The following is a 26,702-nucleotide window of genomic DNA, read 5'->3' as shown; positions in this document are numbered from 1 at the left end:
GCATCTAAATTCGTCGAGAAATAAAGGGCTAGCAGAAGTAGCACCAACTTCTGCTTGTTCTTCTACTTATCCCCCACTCATACTGCCACTAGAAAGAAGACAAGGGACCATCTAAATATCAGCAGTTTGGTCATGGAAGAGAACAGCTAAACATGATTCAGTGTGACAAGAGGCACTGTGATTTGGCTAAACCATTTCTCAGGGCACTTTGTAAGGAGGATCAGCAGCATTATTCCTTTAATAGCCATGTCTAATGCAATAGCCAGCTGGGTTTTGTCCCAGATCAAGGTATCAGCATCAGGTCAGAAGGTAACATTCTGTTTACACGATTATTTCCTAAAGCACTTATCTTCCCCTCGGTGTGAAAGTTGACTTTTCTGTTTGTAAGGGGGGCCTAAAGAATTGAGGGAATGGGAAAAATTAGCTACACTGAGCTGGAGCTGAATGGCATTAAGTGGGAGGTCTGAGAAAGGCTGCGGCGGCACTCAGCAGGACACCTTATTAGCCGCGTCATCGCAGTTCATTCAGGCAAGCCATACCAGTGTCACCAACATTCCCACACAAAGACAAAGTTCTTCACACAGTCTATAAACACGCTTTCCTGGCCAATTCATCCTGACTTGACACTGCTGAAAAGAGGGACTCGAGGGTTTTGTTTTGTTTTTTTAAACGCCACAATAACAAAACAAAACAAAAAGTGGCAGCTCTGCCACGCAGGATGAATGGCAGAGAAGGAGAGACACATCACACTGCTTGGGAAGAAACAATCCAAATGCCAAACCATATCTTATTCAATAAGCACATTTCTGTAATAAGGAAATGTTTCAAGCAAGTATGAGAATATCTGTATTTCCCAAACAACTTCTGGCATAAGAAATACATTTCCACAATCACTAGATTTCATTACATTATTCATGCAGAAGAATTAAAGACGAAGACCGCTTTCACAGTAAAATGTGACTGCCGACATACAGCATCCTTTTGTAAGTAAAAGAAAATCATGAACAGCCACACAGAGAACAGATGACATCTCAGTCGGAGCGCAGCAATCATTTCTCAAGATAAACCACTCGTCTTGGTTACTGTCAAACTAAGCACAGCTCTGGACCACAAGTTCTTTTGCTCCAAGCTCACTAAAATCAGCACTGACTGACATCTTTGCCCAAGAGTGAGATCTTTCCAGGCCCTGGGACTGCTGGGCAGCCCGGCACAAGCTGGCACAGCCAGGCACCCAGAGGCCTGCCACAGGTAGTGTGGGCTGTGTGGGCACACAACAGCTTGCATTTGCTTGGTGAGGTTCTTACTCCAGAGAGGAATCTCTCAAAAGGAGAATAAAAGCAGAGAACGACCTGACCATCCCACTGGTGGTAGCTAAGGGCTGGTATGAAAACAGCAGAACGATGGGTAGAAAGGTCATCTACACTTTCTTTTCTGTAGATCCACAGTGCCAGAGGTAATAACAAGTCCTGCAGTGAAAAGTTTGTTGGAAAGGCCAGGAACGATAGCAAAATCTGTCTTCTACAACCACAGCTGTGCTGGGACACTGAAGATCTAGACACTGAAATGTCAGGTTTTGGCTTATGCGGAAGCAGACACAGGTTGCAGCACGGCCTGTAAGATCTATGTCAGTCCTATCCTCATTACTTTTCCCATTAAAAATTTTACTTAAAAAGATCTTGCACTCCTACTCTTCGAGAAGTGGCCTGTGTGGATCCTCAGCAAGCAATGGAAATCCCTCTGCCAGAGGTTTTATAGAAGGCTTTCCAAGGCAGGACCGTGTCTCCCCTGCACACTCCCTTCTGCAGTGCAGCCAGTGGTTGGTTTGCAGCACTCTGCATTCCCAGGCACATACTGAGAAACAAATTCCAGAAAACACCATCGGTTCCTGAACAGAAGTTACATGGCGACTGCCTAAACACGTCCCAGAAGACGTAAGTGCCTTCATTGGCACACCTTGAGTGTAGTAGCACTGTCATTACAAAGATAAACTTTATAATATTTTTGTGCCCTGTTCTTTCTGATATAATAGCTCAAACCTATTAATAACACCAAACATCTCAAAAGGTCAAGCAGCATACAGCAAGATGGAAGGGAATTGTCAAAAAGCTTAGGCAATCATCTTAGCACTCAAGGCATTTGCCAGGGTTGTTTAACTAATATGTGATGTTCACTTTTAATTTCAATATAGTGCCATTTGGGCAAAAATGTGGTGTTTTTTAATTAATTACAATGTCAGCAGCTATTAAGATTAAAAGAAAAACCACATCAATAATAAATAGTTAATCCAAAGAAAGGATTACAAGAAGAGCAATAAAAATCAATTTTTAGAGCTGGAAAATTGTGACTTTTTCCTTACTTGACTGGTATTTTCATTATATTGATAAAACCATGATCTTACCCGACACTGACATTCGCCTAATGAAATAGCAGCCATGTATAATGATGTAAGTACTTATCAATTTCACTACAGGAGAATACAATATTATGGTGCTGCCCCTACATCACAAAGACATTTTCTTGTTCTTTGACTGATGTAAAAGAAAACGAAAAGAAGAAAACAAAAACTGCATTTCTTTTTCAATCTTCTTATACTTTACCATGGAAGACTTTGATTCTTTCAGACAACCTTTGAATCTCCTCAATGACTGTAACTCTTGTTCATCAGCAGACAGCAGATAACTGCCTTAATTTGCATGAAGAGTGACACACAGTAATTATTCTCTACTGACCTACAAGGCTTGGATGTGGTGGAGTAAAACAAAAACCCTGTGTTCGCTTGGCATCGAAAGTGCTAAGAGCAAGCCTCAAAACAACGGGATTCACGGCAATGGTATTCTGACCCTGTAACTCACTGAAGCTGGGAAAAGCATTTTTCATGACACTCCTAGAAAAATTCAGATCAGAGACATTGCACGTCTTACATGGTTCACCAGCGGGAGCAGTCGCAGAATGAGTACGGGATCTTGCCATAATCGTATCTTGGCAGGAATCTCACCTGACTTGCAGCAGGCACCTTTCCCAGCCCAACCCCATGGGGGGCAGTGGAAGGGGGCAGGATGTCAGCCATGCCATGCCGCTGCCTGCTGCTAGTGACAGAAACCAGCACCCTTCATCTGCTCACCTGGGGAGCCAACTGGACTCAGATGGGCTCTGAATCAGTAATAAAAACAACTCAGTTCTAGAAAAGGGTAATGCAAATTATGAGAAACACATAAAGACTTTACTTGAAAAGGACTCGAAAATGCTCAAATTAAAGAGAAACCAACCAGTAACAAATCTGACATATTAGCCAGGGCATTTAACCCCTTGAAAATCATACTGCAGTGGACTACCTAGCAGAGGAAACAAAGGGGGACAACAGAAATATCAGAAATGCTAAATTCTGATTCTAAAAATATCAGAAAGTGGGGGAAAATTATCTTTCAAATGACTAAAAAAAATATCAGTGCTGCTATCGTTTGATCTAAGAAAATTCTGGTGGATAGCAGGATTGGTGCTTCTCACAGAATGGATTCTTTTGTTGCAGTGAGAAACTGAACCATCTTAGATGCAGCTTAAACCACACACTGATGGAAACATAAAGAAGTTTTAATTCAATGCGAAACAGTTACAGCTACTACAAATGCATGAAGAACTTCTGCAAAGCCCATCTACAGATACCTCAGCTCCTGCACAGGCACACAGACAAGTGGCTAAAAATGCTGTAACTTGTAAACTGTTATCTACCCGTTAGGGAGAATCTGTCTCTTCACAGAATACAAAACAAGGAGACAACAACCACACTCTAAGAGTGATCCAGCCTTCCTATGGGAGTAGAAATGATGAAAGACGGTTATTCACTTAGTGTCCGTAGAATGAAATGGAAGCAGAATGGAGCTCTTTCAACCATTTCTCCATTTTATAACTATCAGCTCATTGCATCATTTTGCAGTGAGCATTCAGTGGCTTGTAAATAAAATCACAATAGCAATTTATTTTCATTTCTCTGCAAATGAATAAAAATCGGATCAACAGCCCATATAGATTCTTTCTAATTGAATCACAGCTATTCTGTAAGATCATACGGCTATACAATAGAATATTTCAAAAGGCACAAACCACAACGAATGTTGATGTGTGTCACCTTTAGCTAGACACTAATGACTGCTCTTTATGTAGCCCCCAAATCTCTAAGGAAAAAAAATGCAGTATAAAGAGAAATATAACTCAATAAGCACGTGACACACCCTGCACATCCTTATCCAAAGGCATTTGCAGAGAAAAATCTAACCAACAAGAAGTTATTTTCAGCCGCTGCCTCAGATATCTTTCAGAGGTTTTTTCTCTTTTCTTCAATTGTCTGTTAAATTACACAAATTATCATGGGGGTACTGTCCTGTCATACCATATCTAGCCTGTCGTTACAACAGGCGCATTCTAGCAGGGAGGCATGGTAGCTAGTGGAGAACCTGTTAATGAATAACAGGTAAAAGGGAACAAAATCCTTCTAAAAGCTGAGGTGAAGGCTGACATTCCCACCCAAGGCGGCCAGAGCTCACAGGCCTTTTTGGCAATCGTGCCATCTGACAGAAAGGCAGTAAGTTTGTATGTGTGAAAACTGCTGTTGAAAAGCCCTCCAAGAAACCGCACAGCTTCTTATTTCAGCATTTCTTTTGAGAGCTACAATTCTGTTCACATTAGAAGGCAAAGCGAAGTGTGACTTCACATATTATCCAATTATTTTTTTTTACATCTCCCTGAGTACTGAAATTTCCTGACCATTCTGGACCTTGGGCTGCCGATTCTCCAATTATATATTTCCTTGCAAACCGGTTTCGTACTGACTTATTTTTGACATGAGAGCAAAAAACCGTGTCTTTAATTTACAATTTGACAAAGAAACACCACAAATGTTTGCCACAGTAGAACCACTGTTGGAAACAGTTCAGAAAAGTTTGGGTTGGAAGGGACCTTTCAGACCATCTAGTTCCAACCCTCTGCTATAGGCAGGGACATCTTCTCTATTCCAGGCTGCTCTAAGCTCCATCCATCACCACTCATCTCGTTATTAATAGGAAATTTAAAAAAAAAAAAAAAAAAAGTTTAAAAAAAAAATAAAAAGAAAAAAGCCCTGAACACAAAACAGATTTTTTTTTCTGTTAAATATATAATCTAAATCAAATTCAAAGTGTGTTTGTACAAACAGGAGGATGTTAGTTACATTTCTGACAGTTGTGTCAAAAACTCAAGCCAATAGAAAAATAAGCAAAAAAAGCATCTTTGACTGTATTTGACAGGTCGAAAGTAACAACGTAATTTTGCTGGATTTACTCCTTAAAGAGCATATTATACAAACACGCTAATTTTGAGGGTACTTAACCTTAGTTTAAGGGGGGGAATGTCTGAATATTAATGAGATGAGCCACAGGGTGCTTCATGAAAAGCTGTCCTTCTGAATGCGAGCTGGGGTTTAAAACCTTTGTTAGGTGACATTTGGATAGGAGGTTTATTTGCCCTCAGAGTGCATTCTTTCTGAGCACATAAGATATTCTCTAAATGTTTGAAGCTACATGATTACAGAGACTTCTCACTTGACATTAAAAACAACGTTGGGAAAAAAAAAGAAGAAAAAAGTAAAAGAAGGGGCTAGTTCTGTACTCTTAAGAATCTTCTCAAACGACCCAGATCTTTAGAGCGAAGTTTTCTTTTGCCTAGAAACGAAGTGCTTTTCTTTTGCTCATTCAGCTGCTAGTTCTGGGAAAAGCCCAAAGAGAAACATTTAGATTGGAGGGGTCTTTGAGAAGATGTGACAGTTGACTGATGAGCATCCATAAAATGACAAAGAATAGTTGTGTGGAGCCGGTGCATCACATTGCCTCTCCCTGGGAAACTAATTGCTCTGAATTGTTAATAGTAACATTATTTTTCTGGCAATCATTTCTTTTGAATACCCAAAATGAGCATGAAACAGCTCCTTTGACCGGACATAAAAGTTAAATGTCCCAATGTTGATCAAATTAACTTCAGCTATGTGACAATGGACTATATTTGTGAGAAAATAATGAAGGGCACAAAGGGGAGCTTTATGCCAAGATTTCACAGTTGTAATGTAAAAATGTTTCTGTTGAACTAGGCCAGGGAACATTTCAATAGGAAAACAGAAGAGCACTGTCACTTTCTTTAAAAAAAGAAATCGTTTTATGGATCTGAATGCTGCAGATAATTTCAGGAAGTTTATATGGCAGCCACTCCAACGAACATCACATCAGGCGACATCTCAGCATCCCCGTTCTTAACAAGCTTTCCCAATGCTTTTAAAGAACCCCCTCCAACAGCCTCTATTTAATCCCTAACCACACTACTAAATTCGGCAGACACTTTTCCCTAGACTACATTGCTACATTACTAATACAGCAACATGAAAATTAATTAAAGCAGGGGCACGAAGAACTGAAAATGGGCCTGGAATAACTGTGGGGGTTTATTGTTGTTTTTCTGTTGTTGTTTGTTTTTTGCCATACTAAATATACAGCAAGCGTTCTTATTCTGATGTATAAAGCATGCTCAGTTCTGACTGCATTTGCATCTATCTGGAACAACGTAACTGACTCCAGAGAGCTTAGTTTGGGTTTACATTAGTGCTGACAAACTCATTTCAGAGACCAATACTACCCAAGGACCTTACATCTACGTTCGTAAATAAAGAGTCAATATTTCACACATTTTCTTTGCCGTCAGTTTGGCTCAGCACATCTCAGCTAGCTGACTCCAAAGCATTCTCTTAGCTACATTATTTATTTTCTAATTTTATTAAAGCTAAAAATTCATAACATCGCTGACAGATTTAACCTTTTTACTGTCAAAATACATTACCACATTATTAATAGATTCACTCGGAAGGAGCCTTTAAGGACAACTTTAAGCCACCTGCTCGGCACCGTTTCTCTTTTTAATTTACTTTTAATTTCCCTTTTCCTTTAACCCCTCTCCTCAGTAATTTAGAGACATTGAGAAGCTGGGTGCTGACGCATTAAAAGCTTGTCTTACAGTATGCGTTCATAATTAATAATTTTGAGAAACCAACTTATCTGATGATTTGAGCAGTTGAAGTCATTCACTCGAGCTGTATTTGCAAACTCTCTTGTTTTCTGTGTATCAAACTGTGATAGCTTTTACCTTACATGAAAAGGCTGTACTTAATTCATGTTTATGAAGATGCCGAGTGAACAGAGCTGTGCTTTCACTTACTCCCACAGTGACCTAAATCAACTGTGAGAAGGTGTTTCTGCTTCATTCAGTGAAGGTTTAGCTCATTAAACTGTTTTCCTTCTCAGTATTGTTCTCTGGGTTTGAACTGCATCGCTGTTAAATGCTCCTTAGCAGTTTAAAGGCTTTGAAGGAAAAGACTTACCAGTCTCTGTTTTTAACAGCACTAAATCTGCATTATTAGTTCATGCAGATAAGGGGATTTAAAAGCTCAGCTTGAAACCTCTCCCTTCAGTATTTATCTGACACTGCATAGCTCCAGTAGCTCAGCTGGAAATGTAGATCTATGAAGCTTTAAAGAGAGATTAAAGCCAAGAAAAGAAGTACTTTTCCCCCTATAGACGTTCTCACTTTCCCTTTTCCTACTGTCTGAAGGAGTGATGGCAGACAATGGTCAAAGATGGTTCCCAAAACCCTCTGAATGGGGACACTGTTGGTGGTAGCATTCATTTAAAGTGAGCTTCAGTGTATTGTCCTCCCCAATCAGCAGATCAGAATAGAGTTTGCTGGTGGCTGCCAAAAGGTTAGCAATGCCGATGAAAGGGGTTTCCCATTATTCACTGCTCTTACAGAACTCCCCTTTTGTGCGAGACAGCCCATCATTTCACTACGGAGGTCCGGATCTGCGGCTGGCTGCTCTCTCAAAATGAACAATTCATCCGAATGCAAACTCACAGTAGTAGAGTGCAACCTAAAATTGAAGGTTTTCTTTTCTAAGGACAGGGGAGTAGGGGCAGTTTTTGGCAGTGTCACATTTTAATGACATACCATCATGACATTTTTGACCCACGGCTGACACTAATACTACAGTCGTATTACCTTACTGCTGCCAGGGCATCGTGGGAGGTCCAAAGCCAAAATTAGCTAATGAAGCACACTGTAGGCTGTAAACAAGCATGCAATGAATAACACACAAGTTTTATACCAGTTTACTAAAGTTCGCTAGTGCAAAGCATAAGAAAAAGAGAGGAGACCAACGGAGGGGGAAAAAAGTAAAGACAGGTCTTTCTCACACTGATACACGTTATATATGCTACAGAACACACAAATCTGTGTCTCACACTACAGAGTAGAACCTGATCTAACTGTGGCTCTGTCAGCTAAGTAACAGTTCTTTCATTATAAACCTCTCCTTGATACCTATTTACAAACCTCCTGAGCCCCTGCTGTGTTCTCTGACGATCTGAGAAGCCGGCAGAAGTGGTATCACAGAACCTCCGACACAGGAGCACATGGACTGAACAATTCCTGTTCATCCTTGTATCATCATACCCCCGAAGTGAAAATAAATGCCTGTTTTGGAGAAATTCCTACTTAGCCCTCTGCTGGAGTGCACAGGAAAAGCACTCGCTTGTATACAGTGGGAAAAAACAGCATCTTCTGTTCAACTGTCTGCCTGCCTAACTAAGCAGAACTCCTAGAAAGAAGTAACACTTCAGATAGAAAGCAACTGAAAGGGTACTTACACTATATTCCACATTTCAGAAGGTTTTAAAATGAAAATTTAGTCACAAGTCACAAGAAGGATGGTTGAACACATTAACAGGTGCCCCACAGAAGCTGTAAATCACTGCACGTGAAACTATTCAAACTCAGCTGCGTAAGCCTAGCACAACCTGACCTAATGTTAAAGTCAGTGCTGCTCTGAGCAGGAGGATGGACAAGAGATGCCCAAAGGTCTCTTCCAACCAGAATCTCTAAAATCAAAGCATGACAGATCATCCTGAGCTGGCAGGGACTCACAGTGATCACTGAGCTCATCCGTCCCCACAGCACCACCCAGACCCCAGATCTGAGAGCAGTGTCCCAGCACTCCTTGAGCTCCAGCAGCTCGGGGCTGTGCCCACTGCCCTCTGGGGCAAAGCCTTTCACCAGTTTCCAATCTTATTCTATTATGCTTTAACTGAAAACATGAAAATCACATTTATTATCCATGCAGACTGAAAATAAGTTAAGCTAACTAACATGTTATAAAAACACATCTACTTTCTGCTTTACAAGTTCTGGAGACCTCAGGGAGATTCTTCAAGCTTACTAATTTATTTTAGAAGAATAATTGTCATAAACTGATCTGCAATTGACACCGCGTAGAAAACTCTTATACAGACTGGCTATTTTCAGTTCACAATAAAAATCTCTACATTTCTAAATATGCCTTCTGGAACATGTTTTATAAACTGCTCATGAACACAGAAGATGATATAGAGAGGCCAATACGTACCTATCAAGCACATAGCCAAGAGCCTTATGCCGTATTCCTGAGTAAACCGATGGGCTTGTTTCCCAAGCAATTAAATTGGAAGCATCATGGAAAAGATGAATGTTTACCAAGTCAAAGGCACTATGACAAAAAAAAAAAAAAAAAAGGAAAAAATAAAATGACTCAGGATAAAAGAAAAAAACATTTGTTGCATTCAGCAAAGCATTCAACACAGTAACTATATTTTCTCTCACGCTGCCTTAAGATTTACTCACATAGACTGTGCAAATTAAGCCATCATCACCAGACAATTGTCAGTAAGTACCATATAACTTACGCTAAGTCACTCCCAGATAAAAATGCACGAAGGGCTCTGCATAAAATATGTATAATATGAAAATGAAAAGCTTTTAATCTGTTACAATGCATGGAAATTGAGCAGCACTCTCTCGCTAGAATGATTAAAAGCCAAAATTGAGTATGTAAAAATACAACTTCAAGTTTATACATTGTGGTTAAACACCTTTCAGAGCCGAACAAAATGAACAGCTGCCGATACAGAATTTTGCTGACATTGAAGGCTGAATTGTGTAACTCCTCCTCGATCCCTGCACAGAAGATGCCCAGATACAGTGGTCAATCTGCACGGTACTTCCAGCACGGAAAAGGACACGAGGATTCAGCTCTTGCTGTGCTGGCGTGATGAGGAGCTGGTCTCAGAAAAGAAGCATAACATGCAAGATGTCACCGCTTTGCATTCTACCCTGAAAGCCAGGAGGACTGACCCAGCCCTCGCTACTTGGCACGGGGCAGGGAGTGGGCAGCAGTCCCTGGGTCTGGCAGCCTGTTGGCTCCACCACAGCCCACAGCTGCTCACAGTGCTGCTGGCAGCACTCGGCTGGGAGCACCACCTCACCCTGAGGAGCAGCCAGCAGGACCTGAGTGCTGCCCTGTACAGCCAGAGACTGACAGAGACCCTGAAACTCAGTGCACTGCTGCTAAGGAAGTTTGATGGATATGGACTTGGGTAGGGCAAGAAGAGAAACAGGGATATGCTTGAAGCTCCTAATTAATCAGTGAAACCAACTGTAGGCCCCATTGAAAAAGAAATCCTTCCTTTACCCTCCTGCATAAAAGCTGAGTTGCTTCCTGTGATCACTGCATGTCCACCCTATTTTCCCATCCTCTGGCTGTGAGTGCTGTTTATAACATATTCAGTATTAAAGTGGACATTCTTTGACACAGAGACTGGAATTTGCTACAAAACCACACAAGATTCAGCTGATTTTGGATGATAATGGCATTTGTACGAGGACCACCACCAGACAGACAACATGCCTGTATGCAACTGGATTCTTGTGCTTTAAATTGCTTCACACACTCCCACTTTTCACTGAGGCAGAAAACCTTCACGCAGAAGGAACTTTCTGTTACAGTCGTGCTCACATGGAGAAATGTATTACTTTCATCATGTTAACCACATGGCAGGTATCACGTAGGGTGGGCTGAGAGCCACTAGGAAGGCGAGCTGTCCTACCGAGCTCTAGTTTTCAACTGCTCACAGATACAACCCACTTGAGCAGCAAAAAGAAATCTGTGCAACCGCTACATTCACGCTGACATTCCGGTTTACATTTTCTTTGCTTGTGACCTTTGATCCTTCAGACCTGCCGTGTGTTTTCAAAAATGACACCATCAATGACACCACCAATGACACCATCTCACTGTTGTGTGATGAAGCTCTTTTGGCCACGCTAAGTCACAATGAAAGCAGAAAACTTTGAATACTCTTGGCCCACAGATGTAGATAAACAGCCCTCCCCAACTGCAAGATCCCCCCCCTCAGAAAATGAGAATGTGGCACGCTCCAGCAGATTCTACATGCAAATTGCTGCTACCTGTTAAAATTATGGCTAGTGTTTAAAAATACATATAATCGGGAGAGGGGGGGGAACAGAACAGAATAGAGCAGAATAGTTCAAGGGCTGTCAGCCCAACTGCCCAGCCTCCTCAGGGCAATCCAAATGTTAGAGCATGTTATTGAGGGCATTGTCCAAATGCCTCTGGAACATGGATGCAGCATCAACCACCTTGCTGGGAAGCCTGTTCCTAGCTTGATCACTCTCACGGTAAGGGAATTTTTCCTAATACAAAGTCTGACCCTTCCCTGGAGCAGCTTTGTGTTGTTCCAAAGGCTCTGCTCTCATATACAGAAAAAATGGCAATACAGTCCAGTTGCAGCTGGTCAAAAGTAGCCAGCACTTAGATCAGAAAAAAGTTATGGGAAGAGTAGAAGCAAAATTAAGTTGCCTTGCCCCAGCAAGGGTGCTGCCCTGCTGACACAGCTTGGTAGATGAGGCACTCAGACCAGACCAGCTCTGTGCTCTCTGTCCAAGAGGCTCAGCGCTGTCTTTGTCCTTGTGTGCTGAGGTGCACCCCGAGGACAGCAGGTCTGCCAGCTCCCCTTTGCAAACAGCTTCTTGGTTGTCCTGCCACAGACCCCTCGAAGCCATGCTGATCACCACAGAAATGCCGCTCAGCACACACTGCTTTTTCAGGTGCTGTGTTTTCCTCCAGAAAAAGGAAAGAGCGGACCCCAAAATAATTAAAAACAGCAGCTACAATCTGAGGAGAAACAAACTAATTTACTAAATATGGTATCAGAAGGCAAGATAACACACTATACTACAATATAATTAGAACTGAAGCTAGTAAACCAAACATAATGCGAGAGCATCTGAAAGCTGCAGGCCTTACAATCATACTGAAGTGATGCGTGCAGTCGGGACCAGCAGCAGCCAGGAGAGGAGAAGGAGAAGAGCAGCAAAGAGAAAAGGCCGATCTGGTGACCTTGCCAGGAGTTCTATCTCCTCTCTGACTGCAAAGCTCCCCTGGGGAATGCAGTTCTTCTCTTCTGGACAGGTACCAGAACTGGAGCATTAACACTTTAACTCCCAGTGCTCTACATGATGTTATAATGTGGAATACCAGGAACCAAAAATCATAAAGCCATGACAAGGCAACATCACTCCCATTTTTATAAAGAGTAGAAAAGATGACCCTGGGAACTACCAACCTGTCAGCCTCACCTCTGTGAAAAATCAGAGAGGAACTCAACCAGGGCAGATCACCGTGGTTGATGGAGGAGGAAGAAGGGGATCGTTTTCTGACATGAGATAACTCCCTTGTTGTTTTGGAAACCCTCTGTTTTTGGCATGAGGTACATCCTATAATGATGTTTTCCCAGGCAGACAAAATTAATAGCTCCCTTCAAAAATGCACACAAAACCTGCCTCTTAAACTTGCCCTTAGAAGCCTTTGAGATACCGCTTGATCACATGGATCACATTCATAGACAGTTTTTGCACAATCAGCTGCTCTCTCCTACACGTACTAATATAGATATTACTGTTATTAAAGATATGTTTACAAACAAAGACAGTAAAGAGCTTCAGTTATGAAATACATCCCCTGTCAATATGAGCTGGTACTTCTTCTAAAGAAAGTCTGCTAACATATAACAGCATAAGGATGTTCAACTTCTGTATTTATACGGTTATCTGCCGCCCTCAACTCTCACCTCCTTAAGGTTTATTTAGGCTGTTGGATAGTCCAAAGAGTAAAAATGTTTTTTTCTCCCTCAGATTTTCACAGCACACCTTACGTGTGCTTTCAGGCAGGCTGTATCGAACTTGCTTGATGGGCTATTTCCGAGGCAGTCCATGAGCACAAAGATGGAAAATGTGCTACCTGCTCTCTGCTGCCCCTTCATCAAATCTGGTCAGTGAGTGTGGGCTGCCAGGTGCTTTATTTTACTCCAGGATGAGAATAACCAAGCTCATACAGAACAGGGTTTAAAATGGGATTCCTGATTTAAATATGACAAATAAAAGTTCTGTTCTATTAAAAATAACAGAGTAACTGGTGTCAAAAAAGCTATATTCAGTAAAAATAGAGTCCCTCCACTGGCTTCAGTGGAATCTGGACGGGGCCTTAAATGGCTGGCTCAAAGAGCTCAAAAGAACAGCAGTTTCCCTGATAAACCCCAGAGGGAAGGGCTGTGCCTGCCTACAACCAGTGTCAGAACTGGGCAGGACACTGCAGACTGTCGGACACACCAGACCTGATGGGGAGGGCTGGGGATGCCTTCAGCTCCACACTGTGACTCCACATCCTGGACTTGGTCACAGATTCTGAAAGGTCTCGATCATGCTTAGTCAAAAGGCTGTTTATGAAGTGAATTATCCCATGCTAACTGCACATATGTGTCAATATTAACATCACATTTTGACGTGTCTCACCACAACTTACAGAGCGTTATGTGCTCAGAAAACAATAAATTCAAGTAACTGCTTTTAAACTAATTTATTCTTCATGTATATTCATATCTTATTTGAGACAGCTGCTGATAAAAATGCACACAATACATACAGTCAGAAATAAGTTAAAGAGGCAACGTACCAATCAGTAATACACCACCTCGTTCGAATGAATCCTTTTCTGGACCACTTGCACTGAAAAATAAGCAAATAAGAATCAGTTATCTTAAGCAAAGGATTACTGTGATGAAAGCAAAATGTATTTACACAGAGAAGCAAATAAAAACAAAATTAATCCACACAATGAATCCAAAAAGCACTACACGCTGACCAAGGAAGCTTGAAAACATAAATAGTTTCTCACAAATCCTGGAATTATTTATATTTCTAGTTCTGCAGTTACAAATTTATGTGCAAAATGAACACAGTCCTGGGTAGTTGTTTACAGATGAAGGATAACCCAGTAATAAAGCATTACAACTATGCTGACATTCACCCTAAACAAATGAATTCTTACACAAAGAAACATAAATACTTTTACTTCTTTGTAATTTTACTTGAACTATAAAATCTTATCACAGATCTCATTCATCCAATTTGATGTAGATGTGCTAGAAAGTTATTTCTCCTGCTTAGCCAACCCACCTAATATTTCTATAGAAGTTAAAGGGAGTTTAAATAATGGTAAAATATTACATTTATCAACACTGCAACATCCGCAAGAAAGCCACAAATCAGCTCCTGTCAGGGCACCTGCCAGTGTACTTCTGGAACAGTAAAAGGATTTCTCCAGCACCACTCCTGAGCCATGGCCATAAATTACAGCCTCCCACAGAAAGACATGATTCTGCATCCTATTTATTCACCGCTAACAATGGATATGGGCCTAGGTGAATGTTCTCCAGTAACGAATATCGTAGCAGACAGGCCTAAGTAATGATGCCAATGATTCTGTAGCAAGAGACCACAAGTACTTACGACCTACAAGGCATAACGGTAACACAGCACTCCTCAGAGACAGGGTACCACTCACTTTGCCTTCATAGAATGGTCTGAGTTGAAAAGGCCCACAGTGCTTGTCCAGTCCCAACCCCCTGCTGTGCGCAGGTCACCAAGCAGCAGAACAGGCTGCTCAGAGCCACATCCAGCCTGGCCTTGAATGCCTGCAGGGATGGGGCATCCACAGCCTCCTTGGGCAAAACCAGACTTCTCCTAAGGCACTGCCGATAGCATTCAGGAGAGACAGCCCAGTTCTATCTAGCCAACTCATGTGAACAGACAGTCCTGATGGAATTTCCAGGTCCAAAACCCTGCTGAGACAGCCAGCTCCATCACAGAACCCAAACGGTTCGTTCCACAACCACCATCACATAACAACAGTTACTCATCTCCCATCTCTTCCCCTCCTTATGCACAAACACAGTAACAACAAAAACCACCTTTGTTTCTACAGCAGTGCTTGGGATGGGCTTAACACCAACCTGCTCCCTTCACCAGCACTGCATCCACACCAGGATTATCATCGCATTCAAAGTATGCCTAAGAAAAATTTAAAATATTTATTTTGCTGAACTCATAATGTTTTATTCTTGAAACCTCGAATATGAGAACTACCTGCTTACGTGCAGTTCTTCTATCCAAACCCAGAAAAAAAGTGCAAAATGACTGGTGACAGTTTATTTCACAGGCCACACTCAACTACAGTGCTTGTCACCTTGTAGAATATGTTCCCTGTGTGCTACAAAACCGAGAAACAATAAGCTGGCCCCACAGAAGGGGGTCTGAGGTGCATCCACAGGAGTTGTATCAGCTTTGCAATTGCTACAGCAATGGACAGCACAGGATGGTCTCCTTCAGCACACCCTGGTGTTTTTCTATTTTTTGGACAGTCAGCCTGTACTGCTTTTCAAGTTATCCTATCCCAGTATGGGAATACTCAGCATTAACCTTCACCAAACATTTCTACCAACCTGCTTCTACAGCCTGTTGAGGTTCCTCTCAACAGCAGCCCTGTCCTCCACCATATTTTCTGCTACTCTGACTTGACATCATCTGCAAAGCTGAGCATGTGCTCCATTCTGTTGTCTAAGCTGTTAAACAGATGCTGAACACTAAAGACCCCAGCATGGTCTGGAGGACCACCACCACCTACGCTTTGCACCCCAGACCACCACCCCATAAGCCACCACCAGCTCCCACAGGCCATCTAGAAAGATCTTCTCTGTCCCCTTCCCACAGATAAGGACAGGGATGGTTACCTGGGACCCTCTCTTCAGCCTTCCTCGAAAAGAGCTGCGCTATTCAGGTTCCACAGCCCTCCAGAACCTCCCCCTTTTCAGATGACAGCAGGAAGCCTCACTATGACATCAGTGAGATCTCTTCCTCACTATGACATCAGTGAGATCTCTTCCTCACTATGACGTCAGTGAGATCTCTTCCTCACTATGACATCGGTCAGATCTCTTTCTCGCTTAGATGTGCCCTGCCTGCCGCCATACACTCACATAAAGCATATGAGACCAAGAGTCCTGCCATCAATCATCCCCCCTTCTTTGGCAGGCCTTCTGCAGGCCTCTGCTACGACTGTCACCGACTACTACTTCAACACAAGGAATTTCAGACTAAGGTGTGCCCAGCCTTAGGCTCTGCTGCCTTACTCTGTTTCAGGCAAGTTTTCATTCACATGAGCCAATTAAAAGCTATGTGCAACACAGTTCATTTTCTGACACGATAAAATACAGGAACTTTTCACTTTTGATTGGCATTTCCTCATGCATACGCTGCAAACAGTGGTTTTAAGAACAGCAGCATATCTTAGATGCTATTTCCCGACTCTGTTGCTTTAGCAATCCTCACTGAAATTCTGACACCTTCCTAATAGAAGCTCTCCAAAAAAAACGACAACCTGAAAGTTACAGTTACATTCCGTCAGTCTCCTCTTTGTGAACAGAGTCTCTCAGGAGATCACACTGACCTTTTGAAACCCCCCAGAAGCACCACCTACATAAATAACCTCTGCTACATTGGGTAAAAGGACCTCCAGACAACATTAACATGAAGAGAGAGGTTATAGAGGGCTAATGTCAAAAAGCACTGTTAGCAATAACTAATGCACACAAACCATGATTGATAACGACTAGCACAGCGCCTTAATTCATCTTTTCTCCATCATTTTACTAAGAGGGACCATATCAAATTAAAGAGTGACCCAGCAAGAGTTTATTCAACCATACAAAGCAGGGGCATGAAGGAAAGGCATACTAAAGCGGCAGTGACTGTGGTGTAACTGCAGCTTCTTAAAGGAACACTGTAGTTCACAGAGAAATGGCAAATCTTGTATCTGACACAGCCGAATAGCAAACAGCAAGAACACCCAACATACAATGTCCTGCACTAAGGAATTATTGGATGAAATCCCCTGGGAAACTCTCCTTGACAAGGACAAAGGAACAGAACTGAGTTGGCAGCACTTTAAGGATGGCCACACCGAGAGTACAAGAGCTCTCCATCCCCCAGTGTAAGAAATCAGGCAGAGGAGGCAGGAAACCAGCAAGGCTGAGCAAGGACCTGTTGGCCAGGCTGAGGGAAGAAAAGGAGGAGTATAAACAGTGGAAGCAGGGATGGGCTGCCTGGGAAGAACATAGGGATGCTATCTGGATGGGCAGGGACAGAAGGAAAGCCAAGGAATGGAACTGATCTTGGAGGAGGATATTAAAAACAATAAAAAAAAAAATAAAAAAGAAGGCCTTTGACATGGTCCTGCACCACATCCTTATCCCTAAAGTGGAGATACACAGATTTGAAGGCTGGACTATTAGGTGGATAAAGAATTGGTTGAATGGTTGTAGCCAGAGGGCTGTTGTCAATGTCTCTATGTCCAGGTGGAGGCCCCCAAGGGTATGTCTGGGGACCAGTGCTCTTCAACATCTTTATCAATGACACAGGCAATGGGACTGGGTGTACTCCCAGCAATTCTGCTGATCACACCACACTGAGTGGTGCAGTTGTCGCAGTGGAAGGGAAAGACACCATCCAGAGGAACCTGGACACACGATGGGTTGGGCCTAAGGCAAAAACAGCAGCACAAGAGAAAGGCAGCACAGGAAGCTAGGGAGGTGTTGCAGCTCATGCTGGAGATCTGAGGAATGTACTACTCAGCCCAGGCTGGATAAAGCCAGGACACCTATGCCTCTGTATGCACAATGGCATTTGTGTTAATGTGTAATTCATATATTCCCCATTCGAATCTGTAAACTACCATTAGATGTTAATAGCTTGAAAACTATTACTTTAGCTTCAATGAATTATTCACTTACTTAACGTTAATAATTCATTTATTTAACATTAAGAAAGGTAAAGTTAGTAAGCTCTGAACCCAACACAACCCAGAATTTAACACAGTTTAGCTTCTTAAATATAAAAATGTGGTCCTTCACCTTATATACATTATATACATACTGCCTTCACCTTATATACATACTGCATCTGAACAACAGTCTCAGACATTCTGGGTCATTGATGTGCTTTAATATTCTCAAGTAGACTGTTTGGAAAGAAAAAAGGAAATCTTGGAAACAGTTTATAGAAGAACTATATTCCAGGAAGCAGGAAAGAGAAAACTGCTTCACACTACAGATTTTAAAGAAAGGCTCTTTACGCTGACTTTAACAAATACTCACTAGCAGACCCACCATCTGTAAACCAGTACAAAAACAGGCAGAGATGGCATAGATCATCTGTGCTTTCTCAGAGATGTATCAACATTTTAAAATAGAAAAAAGCCCTCCAACTTCATGTCCCAGACAGGGGATACCACATCTTTCACCTCACAATATTAAGTCTCTTCCCAGATCCTCTGTTAATAGGATTCCTTTAGCCAGCAGATGGATTGTGAATACAGGCAGTTTCATCTACTAAAAGACAACATAAATCATCTCTGAGAAAGGAGAGCTTGCAGTAAGGTTATCACCATACAGCCTTCTCCATGAAAGGTTTGCATTAAAGCATTAGTGAAATTAATTCATCTTTCATAAGAGCTTTGAGCAGTATCTGTGATCTATGATAACAACCAATTTCTCACTATGGGAAAAAAAAAATTACTCAGGCCTGATAGACTACACAAATCTGCTTTTTTTTTAAATGGCCTAACATTATCTGGAGTGTTGCTCCCAAAGGCATCATTTGAGTCTCATGCCCAGCCAAGAGGACCCATAAATCAGGACAGAAAGTTTTGTTAGTTTTATAGGCAGTGGGCTGTAATTATTTTGAATTGCATTATGCCTCAATCATTGTAATTACTTTTAGATCATCCTTAAGCGGCAGTAATAAAGAGAAAAGAAATCAGTCTTAAACCATTCCTCATATAAAAACATTGTAAATGCAATATGAGCAGTTGGGCTAAAAACATACAAGAGCATGTAGATGAAATACCCGCGTGTGCATTCTGCTGCGTCAGCTCCTGTTTTTAAAGTACACATTGTTTTCTGATCTTTTAATTAGTAGCATTTAGTAGCATTAGTAGTATTTCCATTACTAGCGGCATTCGGCTGCCAGTAACAGGCAATCATAGGGTCCAATTTTACTTTTAAAAATACCATACAACGTGTGTAAGAGAAGCAAATCCATGTCAGCTGTTTGTTCATTGCTGCTGTGCTACGTTTGCTTGAGACACTCCCTGCTCGTCCATACAAAAAAGAAAAACAGCCCAATGTAAAACCATCACAGTTGTTTTCTAACCTTTCAAATCAAACCAAAACTATGCTGGCTTGAACAAGCTCAGAAAGCCACAGAACTGCAAATATCAGCGCTGCTCCTGCCCGCGTGACTGCAGCCTGGGGAGCCCATGGCACTTTCCCACTGTGTGAAGTTCTGCAATAAAAGAGATGAAGGCCCCGTGCTGCTCCACGAGCCCAAGAGCACTGCAGTGCAGGACGGAGCTCTCAGGGGTTCAGGGATGTGCTGATGTTATTGGTGGGGAGTGACTGCGGTTTGACAGTGATGGCAGCCAGGTACCACGCAGCTGCTCCCCCGCTACTCAGAAAGATGGGGAAGAAAATGAGGTGGAGGAAGAAGGGTTTGAGGTACAGCCAGTGCAATGCAAACTAAAAGCAAAGGCTGTGAGGAAACTGAAGACAGTGACTCCCCTTCCCATCAACAGTGATGTTTAGCCGCACTGTGAGAAGGGGCACCTTGCTATGCAGAGCGCTGCTGGGGCAGGCAGCAGCTGAATCCCTACAGCTTTCCCTTCCAGAAGAGAAGAAAATAAATGAAGTTAATATCAAAGTCGAGAAAAAAAAAAGAATAACCAACATCCCATCAGATTGAAACTTTCTGCAGTCTCATTCTACTTGTACTATTTCAGAGTGTGGATATGTATATATTCTAAATTAATTCTTAAAGTCCATTTAACTCTTTCCAGTACTAAAGTGGCAGCGTACCAGCTACATCCACAGCTGTTAGAGAATTTCCACAAACACTTTCACCCAGTTTGCAGCCAACAACAACCATCAGGCACAGCCACGGCCTGGAGGCTCTCACAAATCTAAGAACGAACAAATCAAAGTCAACCTCAAAGCAAAGAACTTCAGGACAACAGCTGCACGTGGAACTGCACTTGCAAGTGCAATGGGAGAAAGCTGAGAGCTTGTCTTCTGTTTCTGAGTTGGAAAAAACCTCTGTCTTCCACTTCAGACACGCAGCACTCCCCAGCCATTAGGAGAACAGCAAGAGAAGGGGATGCCAGGGCAGTGTGAGAGGAACACACAAACACGTCTGAAAGTTTCACACATTCTTGTGCTGGGAAGAAACTATCCCCACATACTGGCAGTGACTGCAGAGTATCTAGCAGGGCTGAAGAGAAACCAGCAGCACTGCAGCCACAGTTACAGAGCTGAATACAAATGGGATCCATTCAGAGTCATGTCTCACCCTGTCAGGGAGTAAGTCTCCCTGAAACAGATCTGCAGTTGGCACGGTTTGATGTTCCTTTGGTTTTAAATGTACAAACAAGACTTTTCATCACTGTCTCCATCCTTCACAAGCATTTCCTATTACACAAAGAACTCCATTTAAACTCCAAATTCACACAACAACTGTAAATATGTTATAGGTTACTGACAAAAAAAATTTAAAAAAAGAAAAAAAAAAGAAAAAAAAAAAGACTTAATTCAATTCTGATTTTAGTATTCACATTCCTGAGAACAGCTGCTAAAGTAATCAGAACAAATCACCTGGGAAAGTTCCATGGGACTGTACATACCTCAGGGAAATAATCCTGTGGAAACTTCTCCTTTTCCAGCATGGGTGTGCTTTCTAAAGTGTCTGAGTAGATCTCCTTCCCAGTAACCTTCTTATACTTCTTAGCTAGGAGAAGATATAAAGCAAACTTGAAGAGCAGTGGCATCTACGTAACACGAGGGTCTTAGCAAACATACACAAACACTGAGTTTTTCTTAGGAAAAAAGCAAAGCACCAAAGCATTCACACCTGGCATTCTCAAGCCATATAGTTAGTGGCACAACTGTTGTCCCCATTCACAGCACTGTGCAGTGTTGGAGATCAGGTTTCCATATCCTCTAGCACTGTAGTTCCTGACACAGCTCTTCCCAGAGATGTATTTTTACATGCTCAGCTAGAATCCAGCCACTTACACTGAGTAATTAACAGGAAAAACAATACAACACACATTAAGGTGGAAAACACAAATTCTATTATGAGTAATGACTGGTTTATTTAGCAGCTCTCTTCAGATTTTAAGCTGACCTAGCTAAACATCACCTGATGATTCTAACTCTTTAGTAATCACAACTTTTACACAGCAAATCACTATGCAGTCATTCAGAATATCTTTGCTTTAAATTAACAATATTGACAGTCGTCCATGTATTCTGTGGCCGCGCCGAAACCTTCTGCTGGGCTGGCTGTGGCAGTGGGAGCAGACCCAGCACTGCCTGTGGGCTCCTAACAGGACACAAGCTGCCCATGGGCTGATCAGCCTATTCCTCCTATAGAACTGATCTGAGATGAATTTGTTAGAAAAAGTAAAAGAAAACATACTGGTTCTGCTGGGTATCTAGTGAAAACACCCATCAATACAAAAACTTGTCACTTTAAGTTGTCTAAATGAAGTAGCTGATAGAATCAGAGGAAACATTAATTGTAATGTATGAATTTATCTTCAGGGGAAAGTAAATTAAGCACCGTTCCTTATGTGGCAATTAAATTGAGATCTGGCTCCATTAGGAAGCCTAAACAAACATCCTGATAAACTAATGCGCCATCATTCTAAGCAGATCACAGATAGAGGTACCGCTTTCCGTAAGTTCACTGTTACCAGCAAAAATATCCTGGTGTCATTCAGGATACAGAACACATTAGGCAGAACTGTAAGGACTGAACATTTTTGCTGTGAGTACCTAAATAAAAGGTAGCACTTGGCACGAAGGAGGCATTTTCCCATCAACTTACGTTAACACCAATGCTAACTATGAACCAGTGATTCATCTACACGACTGCTGACAAACCAACCAGCAGAACTGCAGCACATGCCTCCTGAGAACCTCCAAGTAAAATCACTCCAGGGAAAACCAGACCTGTTCTGTTAATCAAAGTTGCAGCACTGCTCCATGGACAAGAGGCAGAACATAATCACCCGAACACCCCAGTCAGCAAAACTCTCTGCTGGACAATGGCTCTTCAGAGCAAGCACCGCTGCAGTAGTTAAACTGTAAGTAACTCTGATTTAAGCCCTTATTGCACCACGAAAATCTCAGTGGTCGTGGGACACACATTTTAATGGAATCCTTTAGGGTGACATTTTACCAACACTACACTGGGAGACTGATCCTGTTCCACACCAGGGATCAGCAGGTGACTGCCAACACCACTTCACTGCAACACGGTAATCCTTAGATTTTTCTTAGGACTCTTTCTTTCCAAGTTATAGTTGGGCCCAGACATATCTTTCTGTGCATGGTTCACACCTCACCAGGCTTTGCTAAAGAGTAATTATACATTTTGATGAGAAGAATGAAACACCTAACGTTAAAAATGCTTATTTTCTGAATCAAGTACTTGCTTATTTGTCATATACTGATTAGTTTTCCCTACAGCTTTGCCTTCATGTCTCTCATTTAATTCTTATACTTTTCAACACTCTACAGTAGCAAATAAGCTGTTGAATAATGATGAACAGAGCCAGAGCCTTTCCTCTCCTTACACAACTGTCATATCACTCTGTCAAATGTCACTGGGGTGACACAGCCATCCATGGCCAGGAGGAGGGAGCTTCAGGTGGAATTCAGAGAGAAACCGCTAGTTCTCCAGCACTGGTATGACACAATTGTAGCAGCACCTGTCAGGAAATAGGCGTGCTGATACAGTTCACGTATTATGATACACTAAGCCATTCGTGTGGCAAAATGAATAAACAGTTATGAATGTTGCCATCATAAATAAAAACACATGCTTCTTTGCCTCCTCTACTGATTCCTCTGCTTCACAAGCACAGTGGGCCAGACTGTTCAGTTCTGGGACGGAAGCAACTTCTTAAGACACCCAGCTTCACATGAAATGCCAGTTCCCTCCAGTTTTCCAGCTCTGCTCACAGTTCAACCACTAAAGAGCATCTCTGTCATTACCCAGTGTCTGCTAAACTGCTCTAGCCTGGGAGAAAAGACTAGACACTGAGGCTGACCTCTCATTAGAAGTCCCTACATCTCTGCTGAATTCTCCAACACGCTCTCGAGATGCTTTGAACGGACTGTAATATTAGATCTACAATTTTCCTTAAGCATTGACATCAGCAATGACAGATGGACTTCTGCCAGCTAAATCTTTAATTGTTATATATGCGAGACTACCACTAAAATATTTCAAGAAAGAAAGATTCTGCTGCCACAATTACATGAGCAGAGACCATTTGTCTCCACTGAGAACAAAAATAATGTATCCATATATTCAAGAAAACTAGTTCACTCCATAGCTATCAAGACTTTAGCAGTGTCTCAAATTAATGGGATGTTAGATGTAGTATTAATGTGATCCAGCTCAAGAGGCTAAATGAAGCTCACAACATTTCTGTTCTCAACTGAAATAACATAAATTTTACATAATCTTTGCTATATACGCCTTCGGGAAGCATTCAATAATTGCCTGCAATATTTCTAATACATAATGTAACTTGCCTAACATTACTTTTAAACTTCTGAGATTTAGCAAGACTTCTAACCTGATGGATCAATGTGGGTTAGAAACAGTGACAACCTTCCTACCGACCTGTACTGCTCTGAAGTAATTTGAGCCATAAATCTACCTCAGCTGCATTGCAAAATGGCCATCACCGCTGGACATTTAAGGTCTCAGTCCTATATCTGCTCTACATGGAAGAACCCTGTGGTCATTCAGAATTCTTCTGAAATCATCAGGGATCTCTATGGATCCAAAGGTCCCTTTTGCATAGGAATGATTAATGCACCAGTTTTCAACCTGCAGCCAGTCCATTGACTTCTTCTAAGAGATCTATAAAAGGTAAAAAAAGGAACGCCCGTCATCAATGGACTTGTATGAATTATACAGAAATTTGCATACCATAGAATAACTGCTGGACACCGCTGTTAGGAAAAGATGACAGCCCTGCATTCGTACATAAAGCCAGTTGACAATTAACAGCATATAACTCCTCTGCTTACCTTTAAAATCAAACTGGTAGATGTTTTTCAAAGATTCATGAAGAAAGTAAAAACTTCCTAGAGCCTGTAAAACACAACATAGGAAAGTGTAAAACACCTACTCCGGCTTACTGAAACCACAGCAACATGCTTTCCAACAACACAAAATAATCAAATAATATATATGTATCTTTTTGCATTTCATAGTAGCTATAAAAATATTAACTTTCTTAGCCATTTCTCTGATGCTTAATACACAATTATAAAGATTGCTAACAGCTGACAGCGCGTTAAGGACAATAATCAGGTATACTTTCAGAAACACCAAACTGATGGAAGCAGTTAGCAATATGGCCTTTCTAAACACAGAACGCAACCCCACAGCTCTTTCATTACAGTCTGATCGTTCCTATAGCGTAAAACAAATGCTATTGGAGACTGCACAGTGCAGAAACAAGAGAAGGGTTGAGATATTGAACAGCCTGGGAGAGCCAGCTACAGGATCTCCATCTTCAGAGTGAGGGGCACGTAGCAAATGAGCAAATGACTGCCAGCTGCAGGGCAGGCATCAAACTAAACAGCTGACAAAAGTGTTTGGAATATTTGTACATGCGTATAAGGCTTTCCTGTTGGTAAGTGATGTGACAATAACGATAATGACTGAACAGCACAGTACGTCCACCTCTGCAAGTCACACCTGGAGTGCAAATGCTACTACCAGCATTGGTGCAAAGCACACAGAAACAAGTGCTGTCACACAGCGTATGGATCTTATGAGAAAAAAACAGACGTATTTAGCAGAGGGTTTAGATGCTTGAGTACATGTGAAGTTTCTTGACACTGACGTGACTGCTGTGTTGCTCAGTATGTGCAGAAACAGAGTTTATTGCCCACAAAAAACCAAACATGAAAAACGAGTTACCATAGAAAATAAAATATTACACATTCATAATTTTGATAGGATGCATAATCGTAACTCCTGATGATTGAGTCCTGAGAACCTATCTCTCAATTCTAATAAGGAATTATGTAATGGCTTTAATGATTCATCTACGATCAATTAAAGCATGCAGACAAAGGAATAATCTCTACCATACATAAAAACTCTCATCTGAGCAAATTTATTTTAAATGCATAATAAACCCATCCATATTTAGCAAAATATTCGTATCCTTCCTTACAAACAATGAACTATTTTCCATGGATCCGAGGATTTATGGAGATTTTGGAAAGGGTCCAGAGGAGGGCCACAAAGATGATCAGGGGGCTGGAGCACCTCCCCTATGAGGACAGGCTGAGGGAGTTGGGTTTGTTCAGCCTGGAGAAGAGAAGGTTGCGGGGCGACCTCATTGCAGCCTTTCAATACCTGAAGGGAACTTACTCCCAGGAAGGGAGTAAACTCTTCGAAAGGGCTGATAATAGCAGGACTAGGGGAAATGGTTTTAAGTTGAAGGAGGGAAGATTTAGGTTGGATGTTAGGGGAAAGTTCTTTACTAGAAGAGTGGTTAGGTCCTGGAACAGGCTGCCCAGTGAGGTTGTGGATGCCCCGTCCTTGGAGGTGTTCAAGGCCAGGTTGGACGGGGCCCTGGGCAACCTGATCTAGTAAATGTGTATGTTTGGTGGCCCTGCCAGGCAGGGGGGTTGGAACTACATGATCCTTGAGGTCCCTTCCAACCCGGGTAATTCTGTGATTCTGTGATTCTGTGTGATTTCTGAGATCTTAAGCCTTTATTCAGGGACTATTATTAAGTTCATCATTAAAGAAAGCATCTTTGTGCAGGATGCCACTTAAGCATACCCCTGACTTCACAGGCACAAGCACTTGGGTCCCAACACAGACAAGAGCTGAAACGATACCTTGAGAATGATGGCACTGCAGGGTGTGCTGTTCAGCCTGTGAAAAAGGCAGCCAGCTTCCTATGCATGCACAGAATTCCACAGTCCTGGAAGGGCCGAGGCTGGCAGAGCCCTCTGCGTCCCTCTGGTCCATCCTGCCTCAGCAGGGCGACCCAGAGCTGTGTCCAGCCCCACAGCCAGGTGGGGTTGAAGATCCCAAGGAAGACACCCCACAGTCCCTAGGTCTCTGCCAGGTCTCAGCCAGGAGCCTGCAGGGCAGGGGCACCCCTGAGAAGAGCATGGCTCCAACTGCACTGCATTCACACTTCCAGTATTTTCACACACTGATTTCAGGACACCTTTCCCTGAGGTGCTCCTGTGAGACAGAGCTCCTGTGAGACACCCTGTGCCTCCCGTGCCATGTTCCTCAGACAG

At 42.2% G+C, this 26,702-nt stretch overlaps 1 protein-coding gene across 5 annotated transcripts in view; it reads right to left on the bottom strand.

Moving 5' to 3' along the window:
- INPP5A (inositol polyphosphate-5-phosphatase A) overlaps positions 1-26,702 on the bottom strand; it is a 182,254-nt gene that overhangs the window by 63,051 nt on the left and 92,501 nt on the right. For all 5 annotated transcript variants that reach the window (XM_015867550.2, XM_015867545.2, XM_015867546.2 and 2 more), the window contains 4 exons: positions 24,453-24,516; positions 21,023-21,126; positions 13,907-13,959; positions 9,467-9,586 (listed from right to left, as the gene is read on the bottom strand). In XM_015867550.2, the coding sequence (XP_015723036.1) occupies positions 9,467-9,586; positions 13,907-13,959; positions 21,023-21,126; positions 24,453-24,516 (341 nt within the window). The remainder of the gene's footprint in view (positions 1-9,466; positions 9,587-13,906; positions 13,960-21,022; positions 21,127-24,452; positions 24,517-26,702) is intronic.

Source organism: Coturnix japonica, chromosome 6, assembly GCF_001577835.2.
Source record: "Coturnix japonica isolate 7356 chromosome 6, Coturnix japonica 2.1, whole genome shotgun sequence".
In the NCBI taxonomy this organism is placed as follows: Eukaryota; Metazoa; Chordata; class Aves; order Galliformes; family Phasianidae; genus Coturnix; species Coturnix japonica.
The sequence above is the reverse complement of the archived record's forward strand: the minus strand, read 5'-3'. Positions and strand labels throughout refer to the sequence as shown.